General features: G+C 42.8%; 1 protein-coding gene across 5 annotated transcripts in view; it reads left to right on the forward strand.

Moving 5' to 3' along the window:
- The window catches only part of PPP2R2B (protein phosphatase 2 regulatory subunit Bbeta), a 250,394-nt gene extending 228,424 nt beyond the window's left edge, over positions 1-21,970 (forward strand). For all 5 annotated transcript variants that reach the window (XM_080997195.1, XM_080997196.1, XM_080997197.1 and 2 more), the window contains 3 exons: positions 10,605-10,774; positions 12,983-13,074; positions 16,233-21,970. In XM_080997195.1, the coding sequence (XP_080853321.1) occupies positions 10,605-10,774; positions 12,983-13,074; positions 16,233-16,512 (542 nt within the window). In that variant the 3' untranslated portion in view covers positions 16,513-21,970. The remainder of the gene's footprint in view (positions 1-10,604; positions 10,775-12,982; positions 13,075-16,232) is intronic.
- The last annotated feature ends 1,061 nt before the right edge of the window (positions 21,971-23,031 follow it).

Consider the following 23,031-nt stretch of genomic DNA (forward strand, 5'->3'; position numbering starts at 1 on the left):
TGGCAGTGTTGGCTGAACCACCCCACAATACTGTGGGTAATGCAGTAGCCTTAAAAAGTTATCAAGATAAATCCGCTGCTTGTGGCCTTGAAAGCAACTCCCTTGCTCAACCTTCCTTGTCCCATGCTGTTCTGGGAGTGCCTCCTAGAGAGAAGCCACTCTTTGCAGAACTGTTTCGTTCTTGGCAGGTGGCCATTGTAGAGGTAGCAGTGACATAAAAAGCATAGCTGGGTTTTCTGTACTGTGATATTCAAGCAGTATCAAGGTCACACCTCTGGGTAGGTGCGTTAGAGCCAAGGATAAGATTCCTGGAAAAGTTCCAACTCCCCCCCTTCACACACACCCAGTGGCGGAGTGCATATTGAATTGAATTTATTACAGTCCCAGACCAGACTCGGCGGAGTGTATAGTCCTGATTTTATTGAGCTCTTTTTCAGTGCCTTAGAAGGATAGAATTTCACATCCCACCAAGCCTGTATTCTCAGCAACTGCAGAGTCTCGCTTTTATTGTGGCTAATTGTTCTTCCTGCAGTGTGATTGGGTTTCAGTGTTCATGTAATCTTCATTTCCTACAAACTATGAGCAATAAGGCAGGTGATATTCCATGATGGCTTGTGCAACCAACAGCCCTTTTTTCAGCACTTACATGGGAGGTGCTGGTTCTCCCAAATGACCATTCCCTTGTGAGTAGTACTGCCATATAGTGTGAGCCTCGTAGCAGCTCTGTATACTTTCTGCAGCAGAGGCAAGGAGCCTTTTTTGGCATGACAGCTGCCTTTCAGTGACCATAACATGCCAGTGGTGGGCAGAGCCAGAGGCAAAATTGTACAGCAGGCTACCTTCTAACCATGCAGAGGTTAGAGGTTTCTCCACCCATCCACATTGCTCCATCCTTGATCTAGGCAAGGGAGAAGCATTATCACAAATCAATGCTCTAGGTTACTCCAATAGCAGTAAGTGACTTTCAGCATAACTACCATCAAGACTTGCCCTTGACCCACCGCTTTCCCCCAAGAAAACTTGATCTTCACTGCTGAATTGGGGCAAACTTCAAACAGGTTTTCTCCAGGTTGACATTTGCTCAAATTTATCTGATTTTCCCATGGAAAACAGCAGGGCAAGTCCAAAACCACTCAGACCCATGCCTAGAAAGCATGGGATAAGCGGGAAACTGCTCAGACCCATGCTTTCTAGGTGAGGGATGAGCACAAATCTGGATGAGTTCCAACCCTAGAAATCTGTAAAAAGGTAAAGGGACCCCTGACCATTAGGTCCAGTCGTGGCTGACTGGGGTTGCACGCTCATCTTGCTTTATTGGCCGAGGGAGCCGGTGTACAGCTTCCGGGTCATGTGGCCAGCATGACTAAGCCGCTTCTGGCGAACCAGAGCAGCGCATGGAAATGCTGTTTACCTTCCCGCCAGAGCAGTACCTATTTATCTACTTGCACTTTGACATGCTTTCGAACTGCTAGGTTGGCAGGAGGCTGGATTGAGCAACGGGAGCTCACCCCGTTGCGGGGATTCGAACCGCCGACCTTCTGATCGGCAAGTCCTAGGCTCTGTGGTTTAACCCACAGCGTCTAATTTCTCTTTATCTTCTGGTGGTCTGCTGTTGGCGTAAGAACAAAATGACTGAAACATTTCCTCTTGTTTCCAGCATGGAAAACTCGGAAACTTGCAGAGGTTGGATATGGCTCTTCCTGTAGAAAACTCTTGAGCCTCTCTCATATTGGGAGCAATGAAATGTCACTGGAGGGGGAACATTTCTGCCTCTCTAAAATGAAAAATCACAGTCTCCTTTTGCACCGCGGGAAAATTGCCAGGTTTTGTCCCATTATAGGGGAAATTGTCAGCCATACCACCAGATGGGAAGAGTGCTAGCGCTGTAGTTTTACAGATGAAATGTCATTGTAGGAGAGAGATTAACCATATTTCTGTGAAATTCCCCAGCCCCCTGAGAACCTTGAAGGACAGGATTTTTGTGCCTTTATCATTATGTCATAAACACAAAAGAAGGAAAAGGTCCAAGTGGAGAATAAACAGGAAGCAAGTGCATAGCTGCTCCAAGCAACTGGATTGTGTGTTACAGGATCACACAGCCTTCTGTGGGACACCTTTGACAGACACTGAAACAAATGGTTCATTGCTGGTGTGGGAGAGCTGTTTATTTGGAATCAAGCTGTTCCTGCTGCTATAAGCAAGACTACAGGTTTATTCAGAATGGAAGCACCCCTTTCCAAAATAGGTCTTGCCTTGCAGTAGTGAACAATGTATTTTATGTAATCACCAGTGCCCAGCAAGCTCACATTTCCCTAATCTCAAATTGCTGTGTAGCCCCCAAAATCCTGAGGTACCAGCTTGGGGAAGGGGCTTCTGTAAATCTTCAGGATTTAGTCATCAACTAAAAAAAAAATTCTATTCAGAACAATGGTGCATTGTGGAATCCTGCACGACTCAGCCGCAAAGTTAAGGAAATGACATGTAATTATAGAACATGTAGAGACTATAGAAATTGCACCACATGTCCCACATTAGTTGCTCTGAAAACCTCTTGGGACAAGTTCCCTAAGCACTTGAAGGCTAAAATGATGTTTCCATGCCCCCAACCGCAAGAAACACCAAACATGAATAGTCAGAAACTACAACTCCATTTAGCCTGCTGGATATTTAAGGGCAGCTCTCCTACAGTCCAGATTTGCAAATTACCATTTGTTCCTCTATCAACATGTTCATTCCCTGTGTCATTCAAAGTTTACTTTTGCAGCCTTTGGCATTAGGGTGCTTGAGACTGATCTGGAACCAAGAGATCTATCCAACTTGGATGATAATAGACTGGTTCTGGTTATCCTAATGCAAAGTGCTTCCAACAAACAGAGAAGTGAAAAATTGAATTTCCATGAAATTTTGTTGGTAAGCGGAGAGCAGATTCTGCTAACCAGATTCCAGAGGATACTAGTTGTCAGCATCACCAAGGTTTCCTTAGCATCCCTTTTGCTGTTGTATCCTATTTTTCCTATTTGCGGGTTGAAATAAAGTTTAGGTTGTTCATATTTCATTTTAGAAGTTAGACTTTGTATATCATTCTGCAGGTTAGTCTTGCTGCAGCCTAAGAATGATTGTCTTGTGGTTACGGGAGGCCAGGCTTTTTCACCAGTGGGTCTAGTACTATAGAATGCACTCCCTGCTGAAATATGATTTTTTGAAGACATACCTGTTTACATTGGCATTCTTTGATCTCTTGTCCTGAGTACTGTTTTAAATACTGTCCTCCATCCAGTCAAGCAAGAAGCATCTTCAGAATTGAAGGGCAAATTCTAGCCAGGCAAAAACATTTAAGGAGAGTGCAAAGCAGCCTAGATGAGGGTTGTGCCTTGGGGGGGAATATGGCCTGAGGAGAGTTCCAAGAGTCAGATGCAGCAGCCGGGGGGGGGGGGGGGGAGAGCACATTTGGGCCCTGGGCCTGAGGTCTCCCATCCCTACCATTGAACTTTTTAGGGATGCAGACATGATGACATGAGGAGAAAAACGTAGAAGACATTGACTACTTGTTGCTGGTACACACTAAAAGTTGGGAATATTTAAGCATATATATTACCAAATAGAAAGTTATTCTGCAAAAAATATAGTGATTATCCATCCAGTTTCTTTCGGTTGGTTGGTTTCTTTCCTTTCTTCCCCAAAGCAGCCCCTTGCTGTCTCAGTTGGGGGTTGAGGAGAATGGTTGTCTCCTCTCCCCAGAGATCCCCTTCTATGCTGGGATAGGCCCCATATATGATGATCTGAGGAATCTAAAGATTTCTCTGCACCAGTTGTCATGGTACCACCAAGTCTCCAGTTGGCAGAGGTTCTTTTGAGTGAAGGAGCACCATCTGGTCTTTGATAATAAGGCAGTTCACAAATTCCTGCATTTCAATTTTCACTTTGCAGTGGTAGTCATTGCAAATGATGAAGACAGAAACTGTGGGAAGGAAGGTCACTTATGCCTTGTCTTTTGATGAATAAACCGCAAAGTAGGCATTGTTCTAAAGTGCCCTTCACCAAATGTACTGTTGAGAGGGAGCTTACACAGAAGAGTTGGATGCAGGCCCAATTCAAGGAAATATAAAATCAATCCCGGTTCTAAATCCTGCAGTCTTGCACATATAGTCCTCATCCTGGATTGCTTGGTTGCATGAAAAATGGCATTGTGGACTTCCCCAATTGAAGCCTCTATGGTGAAAAGGAAAAATACCCAGGAAACTTGTCCAACATATAAAACACTATTAAAGGAAGAAGACAACCAACTAAAATTAGAAAGCTTCAAGGAAATAAAAGAGTACATCTCAGATTAGTTTCAGTACCATCAGGTACATGAAAAATTCAAATCTGATAAACAAAAGGGTTTTGCAGCAGAAATCTCTCGATTCAAATCCGAATTAGTAAATTCTAAAAGAAAAAGAAAAACCCTTTCCAAGGTATACCGACTTCTCCTTGACTGGGAATTCAAGGAGGAGGAGGTTACAGCAGCCATGATCAAGTGGTAACAAGACTTTGGGTACTCAATAACCATGCCTCAATGGGAAAATTTGTGGAAAAATAATTAGAAATTTACGAATTGTTATGTCTTAAGAGAGAATTTTCTAAAATTGCAACACCATTGGTATCTAACACCCTGGAAATTCTCAAAGATGTACAAAAGTGTCCCAAGTAACTGCTGGAGGTGTGGAGATAAATCTGGCACTTTCTATCACATGTGGTGGCTATGTAAGAAAATCCAAGCATTTTGGGAGAGCAGAATTACAAAAAATGCTAAAGATTTCCTTTAAGAGAAAATCAGAAGCTTATCTTCTAGGGATTACAGATTTGGATATCCTGAAAAAAATGAAGGGTATTTTTTATATGCTACAGTTGCAGCAAAAGTTCTTATTGCTACAAAATGGAAGAGTAATGAAATCCCCTCTATTCATGATTGGACTCAAAAACTGACAAAATATGCAGTTAGACAGCCTATCAGAAAAGATGAAGAACAAACCAAAACAGGAATTTGTCTCAAAATGGGAGGTCTTCAAAGTTGATTTGAAAAATAATTACAGCAGTTTAAACTCTGTTGCAGCATTCGAATAATTTCAGTAGTAGCTTTAAGTAAGATATGAGACCTAAGATGAATTAAGAATTAGTCAATTTAAAATAAAGGTGCGTACTGGCAACAAGTAATATATAATTGAAATAAGGAATAGATGGGAAGTCGGGTCTATAGTCTAAAGACCAATTTTTGTTTTATTGTTTTGTAATTAATATTGTGTTTATCAACATTTTCATTCTATTTTTGTTTTGTTTCTTTTTTGGTGTATCAATTAAAAAGAAAAAGAAAGAAAGAAAGAAAGAAAGAAAGAAAGAAAGAAAGAAAGATGCCATTGTGGCAAGCGGGCTATGTAAATGTTTATGTCTTTTTACAATAAGGTCCATGATACTTAATTAAAAGCAGTTTTACCCTGCACTTCAGCCAAAGAGGCTCCCAGAACAGTTTGCAGCCTTCAGGCTTAACACTAATAAGACACAACACAGAAGAAAAGAGAGTGGGGACGGAGAGATGAAGGGGGGGAAGCAAACTTGGGCACCAGTTCTTCAAGATCTTCCTATAATGGCCAGAGGAAGAGCCAGAAGGAGCAGAGGTCTCATTAGAGCTAATGCAGTGGCCCTGCTCCCCTTCTCTTCCACTGCAGCAGTCTGGTTCAAATCAGCCAGTACAGTCCGAACCTTTGTTCTCAAACGGAATCCGTTCCAGAAGTCTGTTCGACTTCCGAAAACCAGGGTGCGGCTTCCGATTGGCTGCAGGAGCTTCCTGCACTCAACCAAAAGCTGCGGAAGCCACCTCAGACACTCGGCTTCCCAAAAAAGTTTGCAAACTGGAACACACACTCCCAGGTTTGCGGCGTTCGGGAGTCAAAACGTTTGAGTCACAAGGAGTTCGAAAACAAAGGTACAACTGTATATTGCACTGCTATTTACATGCACACCTGAATTTAAGATGGATTTTGCTTCCACTGTGTGCATATTTCTCTAAAAGAGATTTTACAGGATGGTACAAGATGTATAGAAACCAGCATGACTGAAAGGTGAATGGCCTCTTACCTTTTCTGACCTATACCCCTCCAGATATTACTGGACTGCAGCTCCTTCCAGTCCCAGCCAGCATGGCAAATGTTTGGGATGATGGGAGTTGCAGTGGAGCAGCAATATCCTGCAGATATTGGTTAGTGTGGTATTTAGATCAGGAAAATAAAGTGGGACAAAATTAACCCCACTCCACCCTCAAATTCAGTGCCCCCCCATGGCTGCTTTAAAATAGAAATAAAAATATATGGAGATCTACAACATCACAATTAGGCTGACCCTGAGTTTTTCACATGCTCAGGTTTTGTATAATTTGGTGGTGGTTGCAAATTTCTCTTTCCTCGACTGCATCAAAAGTCAGCCCATCGCCTCTGCTGTCACTTTAGCACCAGCAAACTTGACTCAAGCTTTGTACGTAACAGAACCCATAGAAATGATGCCGCTGTTAAAAATTCCTCCCAAATCCTGCCTCCTAGTGTGCCTGAGCCCATAATTATTACAGCCGCGACAAGCTCTTGTGGAAGTTAGGTGCTTTGCGCAAGCCAGCTCAGATCTTGATCTCCTCCCCTTCTCTTGATGTTTTCGTTTTATTTTTGAAAAACCCACAAGTCATCAGATTTCCTGCTGGCAGCTAAAGGAGCTCAAGCTGCAGACTGCTGTGAGCAGTGCCATTTCAGATTTGTAGAGAGATCATTTATCCTGGCACTTTGGGATGTTTCCATCCCTCTTCCCTGCACACACCATATTCCAAAATTCAGGACTTCACAGCTCAGCATTCAGTTAGAGGGCAATGAAACTCACCAAATATTTGTGCTGAGAAAGGAAAAACTGCTCTGGTATGGTTTTCTTCCCCAGTTTTTCCTGCAGGAGGTCTGACTGCTAATGTCAGACTTATTTTTTTTAATAAGTAAATAAAATTCTCAATGCCAGGATGTTAGGTGTCAAGTGGGTCATTACCCTCGAAGGGTGAGAACACATCATTGCAGCTGAATCCATGCAGTGCGAAAGAAATCCTACTGTCTCTAAGAAATTTCCTTAAGCTTTGTCTTGTTTTAGCCACACTTCATGTTTTCTACCCTGGCCACAGAAATGTGGTTCCTTTGGTCAAATATACATGTAGTTCCTCCTCCTCCTCCTCCTCCTCTCCCTCTCTCATTTTTTTTCAAGCATTTATAATACTTCTATGCATCAGAAAAGATTCCAAAGCAGTCAACAAAGAAAAGTGAACAAGAATAATAATCCAGTATATAAAATAATAAAAAGATACAATAATAAAATCCATAAAGCAAGTTTTCACTCAGTAACCACACAAATTCCACACTTACTAATACACCCGTAGGCCAGACATCCTGTATACATTCAGCTAAATCTAAAATCCCCACAAACACAGTTACCAGAACCAACAATCCCATGTGCTACAACATGGACAGCCTTAATACTACGAGTCAGAACAAAATTTAATCTAGGATTCCACCAACCCCAACAAAAGCATAACACAATTTACCCAAACACTCACTTTCACATAGGGCAAGGGGTCGGGAAATGCAAGCTTTGTGTCTGAATGTGTCCCTCCAAGCCTCTCTAACTGCCCTTGAGACTCTCCCTGGCCAGAGTGCCTCTGCAGCCCTGATTAACACCTGCATTTAGTGTTTTTGCCTGGCTGGAATATATCTTTGATGATGTGTCTGTCTTCCCTGGATGGAAGGTAGAGAATGGGCGTGAGTAGGTGTAGAAATTTGCTTGCTCTGCAAAGTTAGAATTTATATTCATTGCCCCACCACTGGTAAGTGGTGCTGAAGGAATGTGGCTGAAAAATTGGGCTGAAAAAGGTCCCCCATCCCTGTTTTCAGGTTATTGTCCACAGCTGAAGAACCAAGCTGTCACCACAGTCAATTGCGGAATGATGGTAGTGGAGAAAACTTCTGGTAGTTGTTTTAAGAATTTACGTATGGTCATAAGATTTATTTACTTTTACCAATAGAGCCACTGTCACACATAAAAGTAAAGTATGCTAACAATGGAAGATGTTCTTTCTTAAGTTCTGCTGTGGTATCATATCTTTATTTTATGATTACTTAATATAAATATAACATTTTGAAAAAGCATGGTGAGGGTCCTAAAACTCATCCACTGAACGCATCCTTGAAATTTTTCCTACCAAAAAAAAGGTCTTAACTTCACAGTTGCATCGGTCTGCTTTCTTGGGCCATTCAGTTGTGATTTATATATACACGAAGTAAGCGATTGCTCTGAAACCTCTGTATTGACTTCGATTGGCTAACGCCATATATTGATTGGCCCATAAAGCTTTAAATCTCTTTGACTGGTGGCAGCTTTGATACAAGTGCTTCTTACTCCACTAATTGATGGCTTGGTAGAGAATGGTCCGTTCTTTTAAAGATGAGTGTTCTCATTAAAATGTCCTAGTCATTAAAATCTCAACTGTTCTGAGGGTCCAGGACCAGCTGACAGTGCCCAGATCACCTTGAGTTATATATATATATATGATATAGATAGATAGGCATGACACACACACTATAGTTGGGTAAGGAAAAGCAGAGTGCAACATATAGATGAGCTGTTCCATGATAGAAGCAAGATAAATTTCTTAGGAAGAAGGTCAGAAAGGAGATGCAGGGAAGTCCACATTTAGCCATAGATGCCAGGCAGAATGTCCTACACTTGGGTTCACCCTGATCCAGAAGGATTTCTATAAGCAACCCAGGCTACATCTGCTTCATACAATTAAAGCACTCTCACACCACTCTTAACAGTCTTGACTTCCTCCAAGGAATCATGGGAACTGTAGTTTGTTAAGGGTGCAGAGAGTTGTTAGGAGACCATTGCTCTCACAGAGCTACAGTCCCCACAGTGGTTTAATAATCAGTCCCTCTTCCCATTGAATTCTGGGAATAGGAATGGTTGCTGATGACTGTTAAAAGCGGTTTGATAGTGCTTTAAGTGTCTGGTGCAGTCAGGGCCTTGGCCAGTAGGCCTCTGCAACAAAGACAGGAAGATTCTCAAGGTTTCCGTGAAGCTGATGAACTAATCCCTCTGGCTTCCGATCCAGTGGACCAAAGTTTGGTCCCATGGAAGCCAACTTTACAAATCAGAAGGTGGCATAAAGTGGGTGCTGTTTCATTGACTTCTCACATGATGTAATCATACTACACTTCTGTTTAGATTCCTAAAAACTGTTATTTACTTTGGTTTGCTGCCAGTCATTCAGTGGGAGTCCAGGTGTGAAAGCTCAATTTGTTCTGTTGCATTTTAATTTAAGAAATTAATATTTTATAGTCTACAGGTATATATATTTAATGATGCCATGCATTGAAACATTGAAATGCAAATGTAGGTAGCTTGATGGAGTTTGAGATTGTCAGGTGAATGAAAAAGCTGGCAAAACAAGCAATCTCACTCTGGCAATTATATGTTAAGGACTGAAAAAACAAGATCTTGTTAAGACTTCAGTGCTGATCCTACTGTGTCTCTCCCCTCACCCTACCTTTGTCATTAGGCAGAAAGGAGACTTGGCAAAGAAACTATAGACTGTAAAGAGGGGAGCAGTTTCTGTTCCTCAACTTGGTCAGCTTTTGCACTAAACTCTGAACTTTTAGGGGAGATTTCACTCAGCTGACTATATATTTTTTCTAAAATAAAATTTGGTTTTTGCATCATTACTCTTTCTGTGAGGCATCTGAAACTGTTCAAATTTGCTTACACATTGCATATTTAAAAGTGGACTTTATCCATTCCTCCTCCTATTGTGTTGACTACCTACCTACCTACCCCTATAAAATGTTATATATTTATAGCCCACTTCAATACATTTTTCCCAGGGAAGCTTGCAAAATTTCGAAACACAGTAAAATAAAACAGAAACATTTTTTTAAAAGGATACTTTCAGATGAGTTCTAACACTGCAAGCCTATACATATGTACTTAGAAGTGAGTCCCTTTGATTTAAATAAGGCTTACTTCCTGATAAGACAGTATTTTTGCAGAATTGTGTTATTTATGGTCTTGTTTTTTCTGTGAAATGAAAGCTGTTGTAGCCCTTTTCAGGCATTCTTGCCTTTGTGCTTGTCAGAATGAGGGTGTAGATGTACATGGAGCACAGTTGTCCACAATGTAGGTTTTAGGCATAAATCTGTATATGCAAACACTTTCACGTGACCCAGAACCCTGTCCGACTGGGGTTCCAGATTCAAAACAAAGCCTTTAGGCATTTAGCTGTACTAATGATTGCAGAGAGCCGTGCTCTTTGAAGAAGGGTTAGGGGGTTGGCATATCCCCGCTCCTCGGTTGACAAACACAGTGGGGATGGGAATGCTCCACTAGCACTTATATCTGGATACTATCCTGAACTGTAACCATTTTCCATTAAATATTTCCACACTGTTGTGCAAGTGAAACACATCAATACTTCAATACTTACCACATTGGCACCAGCCCTATTGACTTGTGCCTTGGCTATGTTTTAAGTGACTTGTTTTTTGTGTGTTGTATAGTTTTTGAAGAGCCCGAAGACCCAAGTAACAGGTCGTTTTTTTCTGAGATCATCTCTTCAATTTCTGATGTTAAGTTCAGTCACAGCGGGAGGTACATCATGACCAGGGACTATCTCACTGTCAAGGTGTGGGACCTCAACATGGAGAACAGACCGATTGAAACATACCAGGTACCTCATCCTCAAGATTTTGTGTGTGTTGTGAATAAATGGGTGGTAGGAATTAAAGATAAAGGGATGCACCCAGGCTTTGTCATACTTAGAGTTGATCCACTGTTAGACATACAGTGGTGCCTCGCAAGACGAAATTAATCCATTCCGCGAGAGTCTTCGTCTAGCGGTTTTTTCGTCTTGCGAAGCAACCCTATTAGCGGCTTAACGGATTAGCGCTATTAGCGGTTTAGCGGCTATTAAAGGCTTAAAGGCTTAGGGGATTAGCTGCTAAAAGGCTATTAAAGGCTATTAAAGGCTTAGCAGATTAGATAAAGGGGGGGAAAAGCGAAAAAAAATCTCTAGACTCGCAAGACATTTTCGTCTTGCGAAGCAAGCCCATAGGGAAATTCGTCCTGCGAAGCAACTCAAAAACGGAAAACCCTTTCGTCTAGCGGGTTTTCCGTCTTGCGAGGCATTCGTCTTGCGGGGCACCACTGTAACTTAAACGCGTTTGATTTCAGTTATTCTGCTCTGAATATTACTGAAGTCTGGGCCAAACCCAATCTATGTAAAGCACTTTGAACATTCAAAACTGCTACATAACTACTGTTATGAGTTCTTTGAACTACCAGGCAAAGTCCTCATTGTTTAGGATGCTCCTTTCCATTCCAACTGAAATTAGAATGATACTTGCGTTTTGTTTTTTCTGTTGCATATGATCTCATGGAAAATGGCATAATTTTAAGGCTGCTTGTCAAAAAATCCAAAGTAATGAAATTGCTGATGAGGCTTGGAATATACTTGTGTTCTCTTGCCTAATAACGTTGGTGTGCCTTTAGGGATCTTTGAGGGAACACAGACTGTCTCTTTCAGGAGCAAGGCCAAGGGGCCAAACTATACACGAAGCTGTCTTATATAGAGGCAGACCATCAGTCCATGTAGACCACTATTATCTACTTTGGCTGGGAGCTCTTCAACATCTCAGCGAATGGGGCACTTCCTGCTGCTGCATGCTACCTGACACTCTTTAACTGGATATGCCTGGGTCCTTCTGCATGCAGAGCACACTCTCCACCAATAAACTAGGACTGCTCTGAATTATTTGGATGTAATGCTTCTTACCTGGGCAGAGGTTCTGCTTTGATCGTTATAAGGGGAATTCAGCATCACGCTATTGCAAACATTCCATCAGTGCAAGCGTTTCAGCTTGCCAGGCAGAATCACCTCCCCATCTCCTCTCCCTGCATACTGTTCTGGTGGTTCTCCTAACCCTCCCTTTCCCCCTGGCTCAATTTCAAAGGTATGCAGGGCATGCAGAATGACCCTGTTGTGCAAGCAGAAGTCCTTGTGCAGGGCTTCTGCTGATGGAACTCATTATACGAATTCCACTCTGTAGGTGGAGGGGAGGGATCAGGGCCAGCCCTACCATTAGGTAAAATGAGGCAACCACTTGAGGTAGCACGTGCTGGCTGGTGGACAGGAATTACAAAAGTATTGGAGCAGAGCACTGTGTGTGTCATTCTGCTCTACTGCCCTCAGATGCAGTGGAGGATGCTGCCCCCTTCGCCAGTGCTGAAGTAAGAGTAGATTGCCAACCCAAGTGGCTTCTGTATGTGGAATTGGGAAGGCATCATCTTGCCCCTTTGCTTCAGGCAGCATAAAGTCTTGGGCCTGCCCCTTAAACCTGTATCCTCCAACATTGTTCTTGGATGCCAGGGTGGACTTCTCCCTATACACATTAAACCCAGACTACTGGAACAGATAACTGGAGCTTGCAAAGCAAGTATGTGCATTGATTCTTGGACAGCTTCACCCTTCATTGAATCTTTGTTATGAAAATAAGGTTGCTGAGTGCTCTTCTTACCCACGTCTCTCCCCCATCACCATACTAATAGATGATTTTTGAGGTTGTCTTTTCCCACTCTTTGGTAATGGAGCAGCCTTCTCCCATGGGACTGCTGTGTTCTTCCCTTAAGTACCTTGTGAACATCATTTCTTTTGAGTCATGCTTCTGGATTAGTAATGAAGAGCTTAATGTATCCACTGTAGAAGATGTCTCCAGGATTAATGTATCTGATAACCTAAATGAGTAAGAGGTGAGCTTGTAGGGAACTAGTGGATATTATGTTGTGTTGGTTCACAAGATTTATAAATCAGGCTTTGGATTATGATTCCCACTGAACCTTGTTTTACCATCACCCTTTCTGTCTGTGCCTCAATCCTTAGGTTCATGATTACCTCCGCAGCAAGCTGTGCTCCCTCTACGAGAACGATTGCATTTTTGATAAATTTGAATGTGTGTGGAATGGGTCTGACAGGTAAGAAGCCTCCTTTTACTTTGGCTATCCCACCCCTAGTTGCCTCTTGGCACTGTTCGATCTTGCATTTCTTCTGCTTCATGAGCAGTGGCAGAGTGTGTGTTTACTGGGCTGAGGGGGAAAGCGTGTGCCAGTCGTGAGCCTCAGAAACAGGGCTGGTTCATGGAGGGCATCATGAGAAGGACACGTGCCCTTTGATCCCAGCCCCCTGAGGGTGAAGCTGGGGTCAAATAGCGCATGGCATCCTTCTCAGGCTGCCTCCCTGAGCTGCTTTGCAAGGCTTGGATCTGATCAGATCCCAGCCTTGCAAAAGCACCATAGGGCTGGCTAAGAGAGGGTGATCTGAACAACACTCCTCTTAAAAATTGCCTGGGACAATCGCCCTGGCAACCTACCTCCACCCCCAATGCTATGCCCCTGTTGATGCGGTGTAGATATCATTGTGAAGCTGAATGAAACTTGACATTTGTTCATCAGCCGGGGGGCAGGCAGGGAAAAAAGCTGTGGCACTCAACCAAGGTTGTTTTTCCATTGGAACATCAAGGCACAGAGAGTCTGCAGTGTCTTAGAAATGTAGTTTATTTACACCTTGTTTTATGGAGACAGAAAGATCACAGCATTTGCATCTCAGGAGGGGCTTGTCCTTTCCAGCAGCGCAGCATTGGATTCAGAGGCATTCTAAGTACCATCCCCGTCTCTGTGACAGCCGACACGTCTGCTTCCCCTAGTGGAGTTCTGCTCACTGCTAGGGCTGGGCAATTCCACATTTTCAACATTGCGATGTATCATCAGGCAAACATCACGACCTGGCGATACACCACAATGTTGAAAGGGAGGGGAAAGCTACATTGGCCTTGGGCCCACCAGGGGGGAAACGCCACTGCTCCCACTGAGGGAGCCAAGGAGGTTGCGCCTCACATGGCCGAGGCCAATGCAGCTTGTTCCTCCTACCACCACCGGGAGGAAGGGAGTCCCTCTGCCACTGACACTCAAGGGGGCAAGTAGGTTACCTTTTTCTCCTGGAAAGAAAAGGTAGCACCCTCACTCCCCATGCAAATGCAGCTGAGGCAGCCCTGCAAATGGAGCATTCTCTCCGCTTTAGAAATGGAACGGAGATGAGTTGTGATGTTTTTCTAGCTATGATTTGACAAATATTGCTAACTAAATTGTCAGCTTATTTGTAAACACCATGCTTATGTAGTTTTCAAATATTGCTTATCAGAAAGATGTTTCATGTTCTCAATTTAGTGACTGAGGTGCCTTCCAAAATCTGTCACTTCATCTGCAGTGTAAAATTAAACATGACATTTGCTGGTTGTCATTGTTGTCCATTTTCATTTGCAGACAGCCAAAGGGACTTGCAACTGTTACTTAGGGCAAGGATGGGAAATTACAGCTCCCATCATCCCTTGCTACTGGCAATGATGGCTGGTACTGATGGGATTTGGAGTCCAGCTGCATTTGGAGGGTCACAGATTTCCTTTCTCTTACTTGGGGGTCTGAGGACAGGGATTTTGCTCTGGATTCTTAAGTCATACCTGGATCTCATAAAGACTGAAGTGTGCTTAGAGTATTTCTTCTCTATGCCCAGGATATTAGCAGAAGAGAAAAATTGCATAGCCTTGTGGAAGTAGTGGTCACTCTGATCCAGACACCTGAAAGCATGACAAAAGATGGCATGTCAGCAGATAACCTCCAAATATTGGACTCAAACTCCCATCACCTCAGCCAGCCTGTCCAATGATGGGAGATGGTGGGAATTGAAAGTCAATAACATTGATAGAAAACCAGATTAAGGAATCCCATTGTAGCCCATATTTGTATCTTTCTGTTTTGAGATGGTTAAGTGCATACAGCAAGTCCAGATTTGGCTGATTACCGTATTTTTTGCTCCATAAGACACACTTTTTCCTCCTAAAAAGTAAGGGGAAATGTCTTAGGGAGCGAATGCACTGGGAGGCAGAGGGATCAATTGGCTACTGCTGCAGTTGCGAGCTGAGTGATGCCTCCGCAGCCGGAGCCATGGCTCCTGTCCGTCGCTCACTGTGAAGCCAGGAGAGCAAGAGCCGCTGTGTGGCTATTGCTCTTGCTCTGCCGGCTTCAGCGAGAGTGATAGCTGCACAGCTTGCTCTGTTTGCTTCTCAGCGAAGCGGGATGAGGGACGGAAGGGCTCCGTGTAAGGGCTCCCTTCCATTCCTCCTCCTGCTTTGCTGAAGAGGCACTGCGCTTCTCTGCTGAAGCCAGCAGAGTAAGAATGAGAGCTGTGCAGCGCCTCTAGCTCTGCTGGCTTCACAGCAAAGTGGGAGGAGGGATGGACGGGAGCAAGCAAATCGAGAGCTGCTTACATGGCTTCTGTCCCACTTTGCGCAGCTCTCACTTTGCTTGCCCATCCCTCCTCCTGCCTCGCTGTAAAGCAAGCAAAGCACCTGTTCCGGTGTCTCCTCCTCCTCCTCTTTTACAGGGAGGCGGGAGGAGGGATGGGAAAGCAAAGTGAGAGCTGCGCAAAGCGGGACAGAAGCCATATAAGTGGCTCTCACTTTGCTTGCTTTAAAGCAAGAAAAGTGAGAGCGGCTTACATTCTCTGCACAGAATTTTTTTTTCTTGCTTTCCCCCTCTAAAAACTAGGTACATCTTATGGAGCGAAAAATACGGTTCCTCTTTGATGTGAAAAGCTTTTTTGTTATGTTTTCCCCACTCATGGATCTGTGGATTGGGTGAAAAACGTAAGAATCTGAGGAGGAGGAGTATAATAGGGCTCCCTGCACTATGCTTCCTCATTGCCAGGTGCTCCCAATTCCCAGTACCTGTTAAATAGGATTTGAAGCTGCAGGGATATAAGCAGTGAGACTTTTCTCAGCTGTACAAACAATCATGCTGGCTGGAATCAGCCCAACCATTAGGGGAAGTGAAACCTCACCTCAGTCAACAAATCTGGAGGACAGAAAATTCCACCTACACCCCATTCATTATTCTACACCTCAGTGCCTCTTTTTCTGTCAAAGGGGCCTGGAGTGTTTATCTAAGGCTAAACTAATGCCATCATCATTGGGTATGGCAGAAAATGCACGGGAAGGGAAACAAAACAGGTTTTAATTCTATTGGGTACGTCACCTGATTTGATTTCTGTTCTCACCCCATTCTCTTTGCTTGCTCCTCAGTGTCATCATGACCGGCTCCTACAACAATTTCTTCAGAATGTTTGATCGCAACACCAAGCGTGATGTGACCCTGGAGGCCTCAAGGGAAAACAGCAAACCCCGTGCCATCCTGAAACCCCGCAAAGTTTGTGTGGGGGGCAAACGGAGAAAAGATGAAATTAGTGTGGACAGTCTGGACTTTAGCAAGAAGATCCTGCATACAGCTTGGCATCCTTCAGAAAATATCATAGCAGTGGCAGCAACAAATAACCTGTATATATTTCAGGACAAGGTTAACTAGGAAGGGGTGGGGGAGATGTTCCTTAGGAATCTTACGTACTGGGTACTAACTAGCAAACACAAGTTTTAAAATGTTTCTTCCGTTTAATTTTTCCCCTTCTCCTCCTTATTTGTTTTGTTATTCCTCTGCAGACATTAGTTATGTAGAGGCAAGCACTCAGATTCCAGTGTCTATTGCTTTCCCCCAAACCTTAAGAAATTGGGTTGGCAAAGCCCATTAGGAACATTTGACTTCCAAGTATTGAGACCTACAAAGTGACACCATTAATTCAACAGCAAGCTTGAATTATTTGCGCTTTATTTTTCCCCAGTACTCAGTAGTAGCTTTTAGTTTCTTTAAAAATATTGTTCTAGACATCTGCCAATTTATACAGAAGTTAAGACTATAGTAATATATTTACAAGAAAAAATGCAAGCAAGGCCATAAAATACAATGATGTATTACTGTATCTAAAGATTAAGTTACCCAATTTCAGTTTTGGAGATCTTTGGGTTTTACAGCCATCCCCAAACAGGAATTCAGTTTCCTTTGCTGGTTCATCCCCCCCCCCCTCTAATTGTCCTTTCCCCTTTTTAAAAATGGCATTTACCTTTTATCAACTCAGGGCCTTTCCAGATTATCATTTATTGTGCATATTTGTCACACAATAAATGTTTTGCTGTAACACTGTTGTTATGAGAGGTACAAATGTATTTTTGCCCAAGCTAGCTAATGCATTGCAAAACCACAAGATTTTGCTTTGGGTGAAATGCCATTTCTGCTCCCCCCGCCCCAGCCCTGTTCTTTCCAGCTAGAAGACTTGTTGCATTTTTACGTGCCATTTTATGTTGCACAGGTGTCACAACCTCCTATTGGCTGGTATCTGACACCTGTGGTGACTACCATGACTATGCCATTAACTTAATGTTTCCTAGGGTACAATCCAGCATAATCTAAATATTTTTTTAAGCACCATTGATCTCAATGGGACAGATACAAGCACATGTTTTGACTGCAAAAGTGCTTGTGTGCTTATGTTTGGCTGGATCTGAGTGTTTGAGATGCTGAATCTCCCCCCTCTGTACCATTCAAGCCAGTGACCTCATACAAAATTGTATTTGTTCTTTGTCAATGGCAAAGAGCGGCAAGTCCTAAGCTCTTGCTACCAACGCATTACACATGACAGCAGTGTCTCAGCCCACAGCCTTTGTGACATTCCATCATTCTGCCCCCACTGCCTTTAAATTTAGTTTCAATCAGTCCATAGTTCTCATTCCGTGCTAGAACACAAATCCACCCTCTTAATTTTCCCCCCAGCTGAAAAATATGTGAATTGCCCAGGCCCAGCCCACAGAAGTGTCGCTGTCCCACTTGCAATAAGTCCACTTTGTCCTTCCATCATTGCATGCGGACATGATGCCAGTGCTACTCTAAGGATCACTAAGCCCTATTTTTGTTTTCTGGAAAGGCCTTCAGACAGAAGAAAAGCAAAGCCAAGACACGGAAAACACAGGTACACAGTACAGACATTTCAACTCATCATTCATGAAGAACCATGTGTGCTATTGAGGGCTCTTACCTTTTTTCATCACACCCCACAGATGTCCTCATAGGGATTTGGCTGGGTTGATCCTGTGGTGCCTTTTGCTGGTATACAAAATACCTTACAAAACAAAACAAAAAAGAAACCCAATGCTTCCAATATGCAACTTTTTTGCATACCAAAACAAATCTGAGCTTTCTTCTGCAATTCCTGTGAGTTTATTTTTAAATTTTTATCTTTGCTTTGGCTGAGAGAACTTAAAATGTTCTCTTTCAATCTCTTGCATGACATAAATATGTATTTGTGTGTGGGAGGGAGGGTTCCTCCCTCTCCTTTTTATTTTTAGTAGTGCGTGTTTAAATATTGTTTATTTATTTATTTATTCCAGTAGACATTTGTTCTTTTTTCTCCTCCTCTTAAAAAGAACGAACTCTTGAGTTGCTAATTTATGGAATTTAAATGAAACACACACACACAGAAAAATAGCCACCCAACCAACATGTATTGCTTTCCTCGCCTGGCTGCTTTCTAAGAGAGGTTGTCCATGGTTCCGCAATATGAAGATTAGCTCTTCGTTTTTGCATGGTAAACTATCCTATTCCACTACAAGGATCTAATCTAGGTCTTGCCTTTCTTGAACAATTGATTGGTTTGGGAGGGTGGGTTTTTTAAAAAACAAACTACCATAATAATAAAAACAAGTAAATAAAATTATGATCAGAGAACAGACCCTACAAGAAATAAAACCAGTGCTTTCTCTGACAAGGTGGATATCTGAAGATCAATGTGCTTCTTGTTTCCTCTGATTGTGAAAAGTGGGGCAGTAGCTCCAACCTTTGTGATTGTTGCCGTGAAGCATACAAGAATTTCTAAACACCCTCTCGGGTAAAGGAATCTTAAAAGCCCAGCCTTTTCCTGTGCCCAGCTGACCACCTCTTACACCTTATGAGCAAGACTTTGCCTGCAGCTTTCTCAAGAGACATCAAAATACTACAAGGCTGCACGGAAGCCAGGGAAGGGGACACTGATTTGATAGTCCTGGGAGCAAGAGGAAGTTCAGATATTTGGAATCAAGCTTTTTCATTGTTATTAAACTACTTAACTCCCTGCCTGCTCTTCATGAGACTGCTCAGGTCAGGGGCAAATTAGATGTTTTGCCTTGTTTAAAGGAATGACTACAGGAAAAAAAAGTATGCTGGCTTATAAATTTATTACAAGTAATGGCTTTCAGGAGTAACCTCTTTTTTAAAAAAACAAAAACAAAATGATAAAAAAAAATAGCAGGAGTAAATGAGTCATTTTCTTAATTAAAAAAAATGTCTTTTTTTTTTTCTTCATGTAAAGAAAGGCTGCACTCTGGTATCAGAAGTAAAATTGTCTCCAAAATGTTCTGGTGTGGAGTTGCTAATTTCCAAATTTGAGTGAGGATCCCAACCCTATGCCATTGGCACTAAGGTCACCCAATGGCAGACTCAAAGGGCTCGTTCACGCAAAGAACATTGTCTAGAATTTGGATTCTAGACTAAATCTCTTGCTTCACTTTGGTCTCATGTGTGTTCTATGAGCAGAGAATAAAGGTGACAGCTTTTAAGGGAAAGGTTTCTTTGTTGGGTTAATCAAAGGTTACTCTAGTCCAGCATTCAGCAACTAACAGATGCCCCTGAGGAGACTCAGAAAAAGGAAGGGCAATGAAAATGGTATCCATCCCCTGTCTGTCACCAGCCTTAGGTGTTCAGAAATATACCACCTCAGTACAGCAAGGTTAGATGCTGGCATAAATGCTTACGGTTATGATCCAGCAATGTATTTGGATGTATGTATCAGGGTTTCAGATCTCCCTTCTCTTGCTGCATCATAAAACACAACGGAAACACTCCTAAGAGTTTCAATAATAGCTTATCAAACAGTGTGCAGTGCTCTTGTCAGAATACTTACGGGAGCTGGAAAGCCCATTGCATGGAAAGAGCTCACAGTACCATCCTATGGTTTGCATCCTTCAAGTGTATCCTTGACGGTACTTGCTGCTAGCCAGGCTTTTGCACTGTGACCCACACCAAGTACTTCTATGTTCAGGTTGTCTCCCATCATCTGTTTCCTGTCAAGGGACCCCACAGAGCATAGCACACATAAGCAGTCAGTGACTAGGAAGACTCCAAGGATAGACAACCATAGGCTGGGAAGGGATGGTTTCCATACGACTGTGGGCATCATAATGCCAAAGAATGTGAAGTTCCTTTCACACTCCTTTCTCCTTATTGTCATTCCATGACAATGCCCTGCTTTACAACCCAACTCCTTCCCATGTGCCAGCTACACCAGAGTTTACGTTGACATTTATTAAGAAAGTTCTTGTCAGACTAGAAGACAAATTTAATCTGGCATAGCTTTCTCAGTAGGTGGGACACTTCTAGCTGAGTAGATCACACATGTCAAAAGGTGCCCCCCTTTCCTCTCAGGGCCAACACATGCCTCACAGTGCTTAGGATTGTTTCTGAGCCATCTCTGCTGCCACTGCATCACCCCACATTCTGCTAAAGGTCTTCTTTAATAATCAATAGGGCTGTGCGGCAATACTGATGGCCACAGAGCTGGTTAGGGTGAGCCCTTGAATTTGGTCCACTAATGAGTGAGTTTTCAGTGGAACAGGAAGCAGGAAGGAAGAGACTTGGGTGGGAGGAGCCAATGCTTGGAGAACAGACTGAAAAGAGTTCACCTTTCAGAAACCTGAAGGAATAACTGGTGAATCAAAGGGTCAGGAGTATAGCCCATGGATCTGAGAGGGGCATAAGTGCATAACACCTCTGCCCCCGGCGCGCTTAAAGCTGCAAGCATAGTATCCAGCTGCATACCTACCCATCCAATATTTGTGTAATAGGCTGTTTTTTGTTTGCAGTTTCCAATTGTATTTGTCATATTACTGAATGGACAAGCTGATTTGTTGTATGAGACAGACCAAACAGCTATAACACTTTTTGAACTTTCAGAAGGGAATCAACCATTTCTGTGGAAGAGATTCATCTGGAGATTTTTCCAAGGTTTTATAATATAGTGACTGGGTCACGTGCTCCAACGGTATGTTGGCATCAAGCTCTGCTTAGAGGTGACCTGTTCAAAAGAGCCTGGTGGCTTGGCTAGAGAGGCAAAGGGAAGAAAAAAAAAAAAGAGAGAGATTTCTCACTCTGTCCTAGTGATGCTCACTTCCTCACTTTTGAAAAATGTAAGCTTTATGACAAGAAACTCTGGCTCACCACCATGGGCTTGAATGGATTTCAGAATCCAAAAATAAATAAATGATAGCAGCATTAAGGAGCTAGTTTGCTAATTTCTTGGATGCTTGCCTTATTTTAGAAGAGCTACAGAGATATTTGAGAGGTGTATTATTAAGGAAGGACACCCTATTGCTCTTACGGCTGTCTTAAGATAATGCAGTGCATGAGAGATGTGGCATGATTCATTGTCGAAGGCAGCCTGCTGGAGTACCATAAAGTGTGCCCAAGCCATGACAGCTCACAATCAATATTGTGTTCACTGATGCAGGAAGCAACATGATCACATCCTAGATACTACCCCCACAGCCCAGCCTCAGCACTAAATATCTCCAATAACAAGGCTATGTGAAGTGACAAGGGCTATTATTTTTAACCCACAGTCTAAACCTCTCTGAAAAGCCGAGCTGCCAAAAAATCTTCCATTTGAGTTTTATCAGGGGGAGCCTCCTCAGCCCCTTCATAATCCCGCAGCAGGAGTCAAGTGCTTGCCTAACGCAGCCAGGATTGGCAGATCTATTTAGTTGGGTTGCCATACAACACGTTGGTTGATGAGAGAGGTGAAATGTGGGGTTTCTTTTATGGTGTTTGTAATCATCTTCTAAAAGATGGAACTTTGATTTCAATGTATCAGGGAAAATGTACTCTAATAAATGAAACCTTCTCCCAGCATGGGTTTATTATTTTGGTCTTGGTGTCTGCATTCTGAACAAAGGTCATCTATCACAGAAACTATAACCTAGTCATAAAAGACAATCAGCACAGATTACTCCACACAAAATCAAAGCTAATCAAGTCTACAACACAAGGGATGGCCATTAAAAAGCCTGTGAAATCTATATGCATTTGCTTTATATCATTCATACCGTTTTACAAGGGATTAAAAGGTCCTGTTGATATAAAGAAAAATGCTGAAACAGACACATTCAAAATCCTTTTTTACAACTATTGGTATCTCCTGCTTGTCATAATAGAGGGCTCCTCCACACTTCTGCTTGTCCCATGCCTTAAAAGCACAGGAACAAGCTGTGCTCCACTTCTGTGCTTTACAGGCACGAGTCCGAGAAATTTTGCCCTTGCCCCCATCTCTTTTCCTGGGAAAACCTGAACTTTAGCAATAAATCAGAGCAAACAGGAGAAAACCCAATTGAAGTTTGCTCCAGTTCAGCAGTAAAGATTGGGTTTCCTCATGGGGAACTGGCTGGGCAAGGGCAAACCTGGATGAGCCCTTACTGTGAACTTTCGTGGACAAATATGATCATGATACAAAATAATTTCTGAAGTAGAGTTTATAATATAGCTAGAAAAGTATAATCCCAATAGTACAGATAGAATTGTAGAGTTGGAAGGGGTCCTGAGGGTCATCTAGTCCAACCCTCTGCAATTCAGGATTCAAATTGGTCCCCCATCTAATTTGAAATCATACTGGACTCTGCTTAGCTTTGCAACTCTGCTAGCAGTTTTGTTGTTGCACCACTAGAGCTGGACATAATCTGTGGAGTGTGTTCCCTCAAAATAGAATCACCAAAGTACCACCTAGTCACTGATCAACGTCTAATGTTCATTTCTCCTTTTGTAATTGATATAGGACACAACCATAATAATATACAGGATTGGCTTAAGCTTCTCAGGGGCTCTGGGTAGGCTGCCCCAGTGACTGCCCACCCGCTGGTGCCTACTATTGCTTGGCCTACCTCCTTATGCATGCTCATAGGAAGGCTTGTGCAATGG

The sequence above is a fragment of the Podarcis pityusensis genome, assembly GCF_964106645.2.
Source record: "Podarcis pityusensis genome assembly, chromosome: 2".
NCBI lineage: Eukaryota > Metazoa > Chordata > Lepidosauria > Squamata > Lacertidae > Podarcis > Podarcis pityusensis.